The sequence below is a fragment of the Atta colombica genome, unplaced genomic scaffold, assembly GCF_001594045.1.
Source record: "Atta colombica isolate Treedump-2 unplaced genomic scaffold, Acol1.0 scaffold83, whole genome shotgun sequence".
Classification (NCBI taxonomy): domain Eukaryota; kingdom Metazoa; phylum Arthropoda; class Insecta; order Hymenoptera; family Formicidae; genus Atta; species Atta colombica.
The window spans coordinates 1382597-1394998 of record NW_017259576.1 but is presented as its reverse complement, the minus strand read 5'-3'; the positions used below and the strand labels follow the sequence as shown (position 1 = coordinate 1394998).

The window sequence follows — 12402 nt, the reverse complement described above, 5'->3', positions numbered from 1 at the left end:
CAATTTTTCATATAATTATATATAATTATATATGAAACATTTTTTTTCGGATTATTATAGATTGTTAGAACTTTAAATTTATCCATTTTTTAAATATAATAAAAATGTTTAATCTGTTTAAAAATATCACATACGGCAATATAAACATTGACGCAAAACTATGATGCAAGAAGATATTTACTTTCGAGATGATTATTTATGAGTGAAAGAGAGAACATATGGACGGGGTTATGAGTACGATGGTTTCGCCCCTGGCGCGTCATGCAGCGCTCGCTGGTGCGGCGTCCACGTGTTCCACCTACCATATCTAATCGGCCGGCCGCGAATCGCGGCGGCGCGTGAAGACTTCGGAACCAGACAGCCATGACGTGGGCCAACGAGGCGCGGCCAACTGTATACACGACGGCGAATCAGCGTCACCTCCTTCCGCTGAGACCGGATGGCCCTTGCCAATCAGCGTCGGCCACGACGTAACACTCCCGTTAATATCCCGGCCCCCGAGATCGGTGTCGGTGTCAGTCGTCGTTTTACCGTTCACCGAGAGAGAATTAGGATCGCTAGATTCGTGAAGAACGCGAGGAACATTCAACGAAACCGAGCAGACACACGTCCAATTGGTGAGTGAATTCTCCTTTTGAATGTCGCGAGCTAAACATTTTCTTTTGAGTCTCATTTGTCACCGTCGAGACATTCCACTCTGTCGAAGTCGCCGTCACATACCGACAGCAACTGGAGTTCGATTCTCGAACCAGAATTTCTGTTCCCCCAGGAATTCCGGGTGTTCCACTGTCATCTCACTGTCAATCTGAAGTTGTCGCTCGCAAACGACGACGTCTCTCTTCATATTCTCGCGTTTTTTTTTGCCCGCATACTGTTCAACGACGATACGATATTTTTCTTTTTTTTTTTTTTAATACGTTTGGAGACTGCGGCGAGAAGACCTTCTGCCACGTTTGATTTGTTCGTTACGAGTTCTAACTCCCGCGTCTTTCTCAGCCTTGTATGATAAAAAAGGGTGTTAAATTCCAACAACCGCGATAATTGAACGATTTTTTTAGTTTCTCTGGAGCGTCTGGAATTATCTCTTCGAAAAGATGACGTGTGACTTTGCCCACCGAGCCGAAAGTCATCTGACTCATAAATACTAATGATGCTTGTAAAAACTAATTTGTTTTTTTATTTGTTATTCCACGGGATAAATCGAATATCATAATAATTTTATGGAAATTAGAAAATTATTCTATCTTGAATATTAGAGCTATATAAACCTAATATCTTAAGACGTCTAAATATGTGATTACAATGATATATTAGGCGAAAAATGACAAAAATGCTTTACAAGTAATTTATTTCAAAATTTATCTCTTCCTAATCAATTTATTCTCATATAAATATAGATGAAAAGGATCATTCTATGTCAAATTATATTTTTAAATTATAATTGTATAATTTATGAATAATTCATTACATTTAATAATTAATAATTGATATATAAAAATAAATATTTATGACAATCAATATAAAAGATGGTCGAAATTTAATAAGTACTAATGTATTATTACAATAACACATTTATAAATAAAATTTATTATAAACAATAAGAATTTTATTGGATGGTACACGTAAATACATAACCGAAAGATGAAAGAAATCCTTAACGATCGAAATTGGATCTATGATGCTTGAATAATTCAGTGTAAATTTATATACTACGTAGGATTTGATATGTAGTATATACACCGAATTATTTAAACACTAAAAATCCAGCTTTGTTGGGTTTTATTTCTTATTGGTTGAAAATTTATAATAGTTTTTAATTTTTATAAAGTGTCTTCCGTCTTTTTAATAAAATTTTAAATCTTATTAGTGTATTAATGACTTCCTGTGATTATTGATTTAGGGATAGTTCATACAAAGCAATATGAAGGGAGTCATAAGTCTATTGATAGTGGGACTGCTAGCAGTCGCCACGATTGCGAAAGAGGACAAAGAAAAGGAGGATATTGGTACAGTAATAGGAATTGATCTGGGTACAACTTATTCTTGGTGAATATACATTATCATAATGATGTATTATTAAAAATAATCTACAGAAAAACGATAGTTTATCATTTTTTATGATTAATAAATTAATAACATGTATATGTTTTTAGTGTTGGGGTTTACAAGAACGGTCGAGTGGAGATTATCGCCAATGATCAAGGTAATCGAATCACGCCTTCTTATGTGGCGTTCACTAATGACGGCGAACGTTTGATCGGCGATGCCGCCAAGAATCAATTGACGACGAATCCAGAAAACACCGTGTTTGACGCTAAGCGATTGATCGGTCGTGAGTGGTCAGATCCCACTGTGCAGCACGATGTGAAATTCTTCCCATTCCCGGTCATCGAGAAAAACAATAAGCCGCACATTAAAGTTGAGACCAGCCAAGGTGAAAAGGTCTTCGCGCCAGAAGAAATTTCGGCTATGGTTTTGGGCAAGATGAAGGAAACCGCCGAGGCCTATCTTGGCAAGAAAGTCACTCACGCCGTAGTTACCGTACCGGCTTACTTCAATGATGCACAAAGACAGGTGAGATCTATTCGATATTTTAGTATTATTTTTGAACTTAAAAAAAAGATCGTATAGTTCAAAAATACCTATTATTATTAAGGTTTTAAAGAAATTAATATTCTATTTAAATCTCTCAAAATATTTTATTGAAAAAATCGTAATAAATTAATTCTGATGTATCTTTAAACATAATTTTTTATTTTTGATACAGGCCACCAAGGATGCTGGGACAATTTCTGGCTTGGTCGTAATGAGAATTATTAACGAGCCGACTGCCGCTGCAATTGCATATGGTTTGGACAAAAAAGACGGCGAGAAAAACGTACTGGTGTTTGACCTGGGCGGTGGCACTTTTGACGTCAGTTTGCTCACTATTGACAACGGTGTGTTTGAAGTCGTTGCCACTAATGGTGACACTCATTTAGGAGGCGAAGATTTCGATCAGCGTGTGATGGATCATTTTATTAAATTATATAAGAAGAAGAAGGGCAAGGATATCCGCAAAGACAATCGAGCTGTTCAGAAACTGCGTCGTGAAGTCGAAAAAGCCAAACGAGCACTTAGTGCTAGTCACCAGGTATATAATATTTTTTTTATACGTTTTATCTATAGTCTTACTATTTCCATCTTTGAAATGTTTTCTTGCTTTTTTTATGTAATTAATTATTACATATATATATATATATATAATTATTATATATGTATTTGTATTTTTTTCATCAATCTAATATACTTTTTCATATTACAGGTCAGGATCGAGATTGAATCATTCTTTGAGGGCGAGGACTTCTCCGAGACATTGACTCGTGCCAAATTCGAAGAACTGAACATGGATCTCTTCCGTAGTACTTTGAAGCCTGTGCAAAAGGTCTTGGAGGATTCTGATATGAGCAAAAAGGATGTGGACGAGATTGTTTTAGTTGGTGGCTCGACTAGGATCCCGAAAGTTCAACAATTGGTTAAGGAATTCTTCGGAGGCAAGGAACCATCACGAGGCATCAATCCTGACGAAGCTGTCGCTTATGGTGCCGCTGTACAAGCTGGTGTACTTTCTGGAGAACAAGATACCGATGCTATTGTACTTCTTGACGTTAATCCTCTTACCATGGGTATCGAAACTGTTGGAGGTGTAATGACCAAACTCATTCCAAGGTAAACACGAAAACAAAAACAGTATTTTTAAGAATATTATTGAATCTAAATATTTAAATTTTTGACTGATTGAATCAAAAGAATTCTTGAAATAAAACGATATTCTTTATTTCTTGTAGGAACACAGTTATTCCGACGAAGAAATCTCAGATCTTCTCTACAGCGTCTGACAGCCAGCACACTGTCACGATTCAGGTGTACGAGGGTGAGCGTCCTATGACCAAGGACAACCATCTGCTTGGCAAATTCGATTTGACTGGCATTCCACCAGCACCACGTGGCATACCACAAATCGAAGTCACCTTTGAGATCGACGCCAATGGTATTCTGCAAGTATCGGCTGAGGACAAGGGCACTGGCAATCGCGAGAAGATTGTCATCACGAATGATCAGAATCGTTTGACGCCCGATGACATCGAGCGAATGATTAAGGACGCGGAGAAATTCGCCGACGATGATAAGAAATTAAAGGAGCGTGTAGAAGCGCGCAACGATCTGGAATCATATGCATACTCGTTGAAGAATCAATTAGCCGACAAGGAGAAACTCGGCTCGAAAGTGAGCGAGGCGGATAAAGCTACTATGGAAGAGGCTATCGACGAGAAGATCAAATGGTTGGAGGACAATCAGGACACCGAGCCAGAAGAGTATAAGAAACAAAAGAAGGAGCTCACCGATATCGTTCAGCCAATTATCGCCAAACTTTATCAGGGCGCGGGCGGCGGTGTTCCACCCACTGGCGGCGAGGACGACGATATGAGGGACGAACTTTAACTGCAAGCTGGCGACCCGCTCACCTCGGTTCGCGGTTTAGACTGATTACTCGCCTTCCGAGCAAATACTTTACAGAAGTGTTGATATACATTATGAGAGGCTGAGCGTGGTACACACGCGAGATTATGTTCTCGCCGTATGTTTAGCTGAAAGTGGCTGTCTGGTTCTAAGTTTTACTTAGATAATATGTAGCATAGACTATCTTATAACTCTAAGACTTAGGTTAAGGAAGGCGGTTTGAAGCTAAATGTACAGTGGGAATACAAGTCTTCGTCTCATAAGTCTTACGTACATTTCGAGAGAAGTGCGAGAAAATGTTAGAGTGATATCGAGAAATCTGACGATTTCTCGATATCATTAACGTTTTCGATTGCGCTCGTTTCTCCCCTTGCGATACAAGCATACTGACTCCACGGCATCGTTAATTTATTTTGAGTTGTTTTGTATGTTTCCCCACTAAGTGTAATAATCGAACGATCGATTATTTGCAAACAAAGCGCGTTGAAGATATACTTGTGAGTATGTGTATGTATGATTGAACAAGAGTGAATGTGAAGCGCGCGGAGACGGCTTGCTGCCAGCGAATTACATCGTACTATGTACAATGTAGCCGTGTCTACGCTTGAATACAATATGTGTATCAGTAACGCAAGAATAAAGATTTTTTCAGTAAACCGTAACTTCTGACAGGATATTCGACCATCCGCATCCTGCGATCTATATCTTGAGATCCTGAGACTCAATATACACCAATATTTGAAAACCTTAAGAACTTTTAAAATACGTCCTAATTTATAATGTATTAAAACATTCCTTAAATATCGTTTGATCATGTAGAAATGTCTTATACTTTTTCTATAAAGCGTTAATGCAAGTTGTTCTAGTCTTAAATGAAAATAAAAGTATTTAAATTGTGAAAAAGTGAAATTATAAGATTCCACTTGAAATCGAAGCTTACAACTCTAATCATTTTCTAATTTAAAATAAATACAATGGGAGATTGTTTTGAGAAAATTTATTTAAGGATCCAGTTCATACCGTAACAAAAACAGCACGGAATTTGTAGACATAATCAATTCCCTATAATATCTTAATTCGCCTATATTGTGTATCGAAATACAACCGTTAACAGACATAATGACAATAACATAATTCGCTCCTTCGTGAAACTCCGACGTTAATTTGTTCAGAGCAATTTAATCGTTGGGCTTACAGTGTTTCACAAATTTACTTAGGTATAAAAATAATATCGAAATCACGCACGATAGATGTTTTTCACGCGTATATGTGTCAGGAAATTTGTTGGCTGCGTTGGAAAAGTTTCACGATTTCGAATTATGAAGAAATAAAACTTCAAAAGAACTATTGTGTGCTTTATCTCTTTACTGAATATTGTAATAACACCTTAAGGACCTAATGGAATAATATTACATAAATACATAATTATCAAATATTTTTTTACGATGCAAAGATATAAAAGTAAACATTCGTAATTTTTAACAATATCTAATTTTATAAAATTATTTATAAATAATTTTAAATTATTATGTATTCAATAAATATATTTGATAAATAATTGAAAATAATCATAACGAAAAACGATTATTTAGCCGATTATTTATACATTTTCACTTTCCGAAAACATGTGAGAGATATTACGAAGAATTTCAACAGTCATAGATTAATTTTGATAAAGTCTAAAATCAAAATCTCGTAATTTATGATAGAAATCGAAAATAACAAATAAATAATTTTTTTAAAGTTTCGATTCATGGTCTGTTTCGAAACTTTTCTCACGCAGCTAGTGTATGCGACAATTTTTTTTTTTGTTTCCGCAGATTCCGATGTACCATAATTACTGATTGTGAGTAATATACTTCGCTTTACGAATGTAATACATGTAATAATACTACATGTAATAATACTATCCTTAAAGAAAAAAAAAACGCTGAAATCAATTCGCAGCAAGATACAATTTCGGGCGCTGCGATTACTGTGTGGAACTCTGAAGAAAAGGCTTTGAGATTTTCTAAAGATTTATCTCTCATCACACACTGATCTCTTTCACAGCACGAGGAGATACTACGCGTACTGGCCGCAATGACACAAATTTTGACTAACGCTTGCGATAAAGGCATGGGGTTTGACGAGATCGCAGTGTGCGTACTGAGAACTGAACGGGGAATCTCTTAAAAATCTCAAAACCTCAGATATCCACGAAACGTAAAAAACTATCGAACAGGTAGCAGTGAGTGAACGGTATTGTTTGTCTGTGAATCGATTCTTTCGCTTTTACAGGATTTTCGTATGTAAAAAGATAAGGCCAAAAGATAGGCATTCAGTGCGTGAATCACGAACCAGAAGGACAATTTCTTTCTTCTTTCTTTTTTTTTTTTTTACGTAACTCGCAGAGTTAGTACAATTCGCTTTTGCTATTTTACACTGAGAATAAGTAACGAGGTATTTCATTGCGGTTTGTACATGTAGAATTGAATATCGTTCCGTTCTTCGATTACGCTCTTTTCTCTTTTTTTTTATATATATTTTTGGCATTTGCATCGAAAACTTCGAACAACGGGCATTGAGCATTTTTTTGTCTAGATCGTTGAAGCGACAGTGTACTAATTATGGAATTATAAGTGTTTCGTGTATATAATCCTAAGGAACATGACGCTATTTCGTACTTATGTATACCTTAGTCAAGCGTAAGTCTGCATATGACCGAGAAGAAATGCGAAAAAGAACGTTGAAAGAACGTTAAAAAAAATAATGGAAGTCCTTCGGCTGATTAATAACGTCCGCGCATACCGGATTATTTTTTCTTGGAAAAAAAATCTGCGGACAATTGAGGCAAGATGTAACTTCCGATAGTTGGAAGTACGTGTGGAATCAAATCGAACAATAATCGCGCTAGCGATTTTTTTTTTAATAACTTAACACATTGAAATGCCGCTAATATAAACGGAGTGGTACTCCAATTCTTAGTCCTATACAGATTTGCGGTCAACCGACATTTATTCCGAGAGACGGTTGATAATGCGTGTCCAGCGGCGCGTAAAATACTATAAGTATCGGATAAATATTGTTCGTGCTTCCTGGTCGAAATCAATAATCAGTCCGGAACCTCGGAGAATCGTCTTCGGCAAGGAAGCCAAAAATTTGTCCCTCTTTCAATATCGCGAACTGCAAGAATGTAGCGTGACGTGGCACTTGGTGCCGCGGTGGATCCGACGAGTGTCTCTCGATCTCTCGTTACATCCCTTTGTTTCCCATTTTTAATAACTACATAATGCGGAATTTTCTATTTTCTTCTCTCTTTCTCCCCTTACGTGGTAAATATTTTCTTTTTTTTTTCTTCTAGCATGAACACATTCAACATATTGTTTCTTTCTTCTTCTTCAACTATACAGCACATCTTGAAATCAACTGTGAAATAACAGCATGGAGAAGTGATTCTCTTCAGATTCTGGCTGTACTGTTCTCCTTCTCTCCTCTTTTTTTTTTGCTTTTCTCTTCCGTTTTCTTTCTTCAGTATGCCAGTCTATATCATATTTCGGACGTATATATTCTTATAATAGTAGTATTAATGAATACATATATCTGTATGTACCGCAAGCGGAAAGGATTCCGATTTTAGATTTACTTCTCGAATCTCGCGATTCTCGATTATTCGATATTACAGCTAAATTTAATATATTATAACTAATATAATTTTCGCGTAACGCTATGCGATTAAATTGGAGGTTGCTTGTACTATAATAAGATTGCTATCAGAGAGATTGAGAGATTTTAGAATTAAATTGGTCGACTCTTGTAAACGCATCTGTAAAAAAGAGCTTAGATGAAGTGCGGAGAATCCTTTCCGATCGCAATACGCTCCAGTACATATACAAATACTTGTAATGCCTACTTGCTAATGCCAATGAATACATTGAGCTACTCTATATATGTTCGTAGCATATATACTCTTAAACTCTTGTTTAGTAACTAGACATTTCGTTTCTGAAAGAAGTTTTGCTTTCACGCAAGAAGTTTTTTTTCGTAAAAAAATGCGCTAGATTTTTTTCTCTCCTAACACTGAACGATTTAGACACAAGGTGTGTGCAGTAAGTGTATAAATAATTTCTCTAAGCGCGCGAATGCTCGCCAAAATACGAAGTTCGAGTAGGAATAGTCCAGCATAAAAGATACTGACTTCACTCCCGATAAATTATAATTTATACAAAAATCTCTGCGGAACGCTGCGCAACCGAGATTAATAACAAACATTAACGTGAACCATCTTTTAAAATATTCTTAAAAATAAACTTATGCGTAATATTACGGTTTCTTTTGCCGAGTTGCAAACACAATTTTGCTTAAAATCTCTATCTGGAAAATTAGTATGTATTTTAATCGCTATATATAATCTTAAAATACACATGCCTTTTGATAAATATAGAACTGATTTCTTTTGCTTTTTAAAATCTATCAAGAACTAAACCTCTTGATTTATTAAATAAATTTCTCTTGAGAACTAATAATAAAATTTAATTTTTTTCATGCCTAACTCGTCAAAAAGTCTGACTTCAATTTGTAGTATTAGTTTTATTTTCATCAGGAGCAAAATGCAGATTGCTTAAAGAATAGTCTACTTATATATTCTTTTCGGAACACTGTCTATTGAAATAGAATTTACGTTGGCAGCTTTCGATCCGTAGATTATCAGGGACAGCTGCAAAGAACAGGTGAATAGTTAAGCACTTAGTTCAAATTTGTTTCGAAGACCTGAGAGTTCATCCACGCTGTACTTTTTAGCAATGTGTATGAAAAAGGTACGTGCTTCCGTGGTCTCATGCGAGAAACGAGGGAAAAACCCGATAACAATAATCCTCAGATCGAAAGCCCATTTTTTTCTCTCTCGCGAGATATGATACAAAATTTTCAACAAAAAATTTACGCGCTAATTTGCGCAGAGACTCAACAAATATCAAACACGATGCGCTTCTGGCCGCGTCACTTAAATACCATTTCCCTAGTTTGAACAACAACAATGTATTTCGTATCACAGTATTATTCAGTAGTGTATTTAGTATTTGTCTCACGTTCACTTTGGATATGGCAAATATGAGATAGTAACAGTAAAATTATACTAATGTAAGTCTATAACTCTTTGGGGCTAAATGCATATCACAGTGGGAAAATTTTCAACGTTCCTATGTTCATCGTCTTCTACGACTTCCGCTTTCTTCCTTCTTTTTTTGTCTTTTTTTTTTACTTATTTTAGATTATTATTTAACCGTCCAGAAGCGCATCGGTCCCAGAAGCGTGTCACTTTTTTTTTTAATAAGGTCACGTTATTTATACGCATTATTACGAAGAAGCATCAACCAGAAACAAGCAAGCAATTAATAATATTAGAGTAAGATTTTTTTTACCATTAGTCAAAAAATGCACCGTATGTTATTTGAGATACGCGTTTTCGTATCCGTTATACAGTCTTATTCTAAACTTTTTCACTGCGTAATGCACTACTGAAATATAGGACTATTGAATTGTATTCTTTTTCCCTAGTTTTCAAAATAAGATTGTTACGGTTGCATATGAAACTTCGAGTTTCAAAGTTTTACAGTGAAGTTGTGAAATCTATAAAAACCAAATAACAATTGCAGGTCGTTCCTATAAACATTAAAAATTAAGTAAGATTTAAGTTACGAGTTATTTAAGCAATTCTCTGTATCTTTATAAAACTAGGAGATAGAGAAATTAATTTTAATTAATGTTTATGGCAGAATCTTAACTACCTTTTGCAGACCGCACTGAGTTTTTAGATAAAGACAATTACAGGAGTTTTAGCTTTTCGGAAGATAAAGAGAAAATTGTATGCGTGCGCGTGTGTGTGTTGGAGAGGAAGAGTGCGTGCATGCGTATAGCGTGAGTTTGAGACTATTAATTTATAAGAACGACGTTATAATGTATTACGATAATTATATATCAAATAAAAGAAAATCTCTTTTAAAACTGAGATTTAAATAGTAAAACACCTGACAGTTTTATATATTAAATAAATCGTGCTTTATATATAATATACGATTTTTTAAACTTGATTTAGATGTATAAATGACTTGATTTAGATGTATAAATTTATATACAATATTAAAATACAAATGTAGAGAGAGAAAAGGGATTATAATTAAATGCATATCTCAAAAAATAATTAACATAAAACTGAGATTTCATGTGCAACAGTTTAATAAAAATAGTCCATAACTAATCTATATATTGCTTATATAATCGGATCGATACGATACTGTGTTTGCTAAAAATAAAATTACCGAATTATTTGAATTGTATCGTCATAAATCCGAATAGGAGTAAAAAAATATCTAATCATTTTATTAACAAAGGGGAAAATGCTACACAGCTCTTTCCTAACACTAAGAACATGTAGTAAATATTAATATTACCATCTACATGCCAATTATAGTGCACGATCACTTTTCTCAATCACCTTCGTTTATCTCTCTATTTGCAGTATGTTTTAAAAAGTATACTGTCCCTGTTTACAGTATGTTTTAAAAAGTAAACTCTATTGGATATTCTCAAAAAAATTAACAGATAGCAAAATTAAATATAATTTGATTCAGTCATGGATATGCAAACAAGCCGACGTTTGGAACTGACGAAAAAGGCGAGACAGTTTAAATTCCAAAATTCGGCATTATTTTAAGTAATTTCTAAAAGCTCTTTCTGTAATTTTTCTCCATTATCACTCACGTTCTGCATTAGTATGCTCATTAATCAAATTCAGTTTTGAAGAAAAATCTGTTCTAACCAGATAAATTCTCATCACTGACTTCCAAAATTGCCATATGCTTCTTTCTTCTTCATTTTCATATCGAAACAATACTTTAGGATAAAATTTTCTTCTTGGTTGATCATTCGTGACTTTTTGAAGAAATATGGTTTAAAGAATCTCCTGCAAAAATATAATACAAAAGTGTTAGAGTAACTTTGTCAGCAATCAATGTGTGATCGTTTTCAAATCAATGTTATTTACTAATAGAAATTTAAATGGTGCTTTCTTACATCTAAAATAAACCCTTTGCAAAGGCCTCAATGACATTAGGTACGGTAGCATCAAAACCGTTGATCGTCAAGACATGTCGGTCATAGTGTTCTTTACGATATGGTGAAGAAGAGCATAAGGCGCAAGTGATCAATCTGTAGAAAAATCATAGATTTATATTCATTTGTATTATAGCACTATTGAAATTATTATTGCAAGACATATTTTGCAATTTGAATATTTGTTTTATATGATATTAAACATCAATTTTTTTATTTTATATTTATGAATACATTAAAATAAAAATATTATAAAAATCTTATTAAATTGTGTACTGAAAAAAAATTTTTAGATAATCCAAAAAATTCTTTTTAATTTAAGAAATTCAAATTCAATAAATAGAAATATCCACTTACTTTGTATCAGGAAGATTTAGATGCTCTTTATACGATATTAGATTTTCCTGGGATTCATCATGTTTTTGCAATATTTGATCTATAACGTTAATGAAGACATCGTACTGTTTAGATTGTTTTTTGGCCCACAAAATTGGTTTACTCTGATTGGAACTTCCTAAAGGTGCTGTTTTTAAAGTTTTCAAAATATCTTCGAAAGAATCAGTTTTGTAAACATTCACTATATAAATTCCGACATTCTTAAATGTCGCTATGGTAACGTTCTCTTCGGAACGTAAAAGTATCAGTGCAATCAAAGCAGCCGTCTCGATCCCGGTCATATTACCATTTTGCCAGGTGCTTACTTCCATCGATTTATTTGTGCTGATTGTCACTAAGTAGCGCAAATTCGTAGGTTGTATATTCTATAATTATTATAATATAAAAATTATTATATTGTAATAATTATTATTGTTA

General features: G+C 34.4%; 2 protein-coding genes across 2 annotated transcripts in view; one reads left to right on the top strand and one right to left on the bottom strand.

Moving 5' to 3' along the window:
• The first annotated feature begins 190 nt into the window (after positions 1-190).
• On the top strand, positions 191-5162 carry LOC108692969 (heat shock 70 kDa protein cognate 3). The gene is made up of 6 exons (XM_018201564.1): positions 191-617; positions 1901-2046; positions 2154-2574; positions 2768-3133; positions 3305-3708; positions 3828-5162. Exons 2-6 carry the CDS (start codon positions 1922-1924, stop codon positions 4480-4482), a joined length of 1971 nt encoding a protein of 656 aa, XP_018057053.1. The 5' UTR covers positions 191-617; positions 1901-1921; the 3' UTR covers positions 4483-5162.
• Positions 5163-11424: 6262 nt separating this feature from the next.
• The window catches only part of LOC108692914 (60 kDa SS-A/Ro ribonucleoprotein-like), a 4972-nt gene continuing 3994 nt past the window's right edge, over positions 11425-12402 (bottom strand). Inside the window, exons 7-9 of the mRNA XM_018201489.1 lie at positions 11947-12350; positions 11551-11685; positions 11425-11440 (exon numbers count right to left, since the gene is read on the bottom strand). Coding sequence (XP_018056978.1) covers positions 11553-11685; positions 11947-12350 — 537 coding nt within the window. The 3' untranslated portion in view covers positions 11425-11440; positions 11551-11552. The remainder of the gene's footprint in view (positions 11441-11550; positions 11686-11946; positions 12351-12402) is intronic.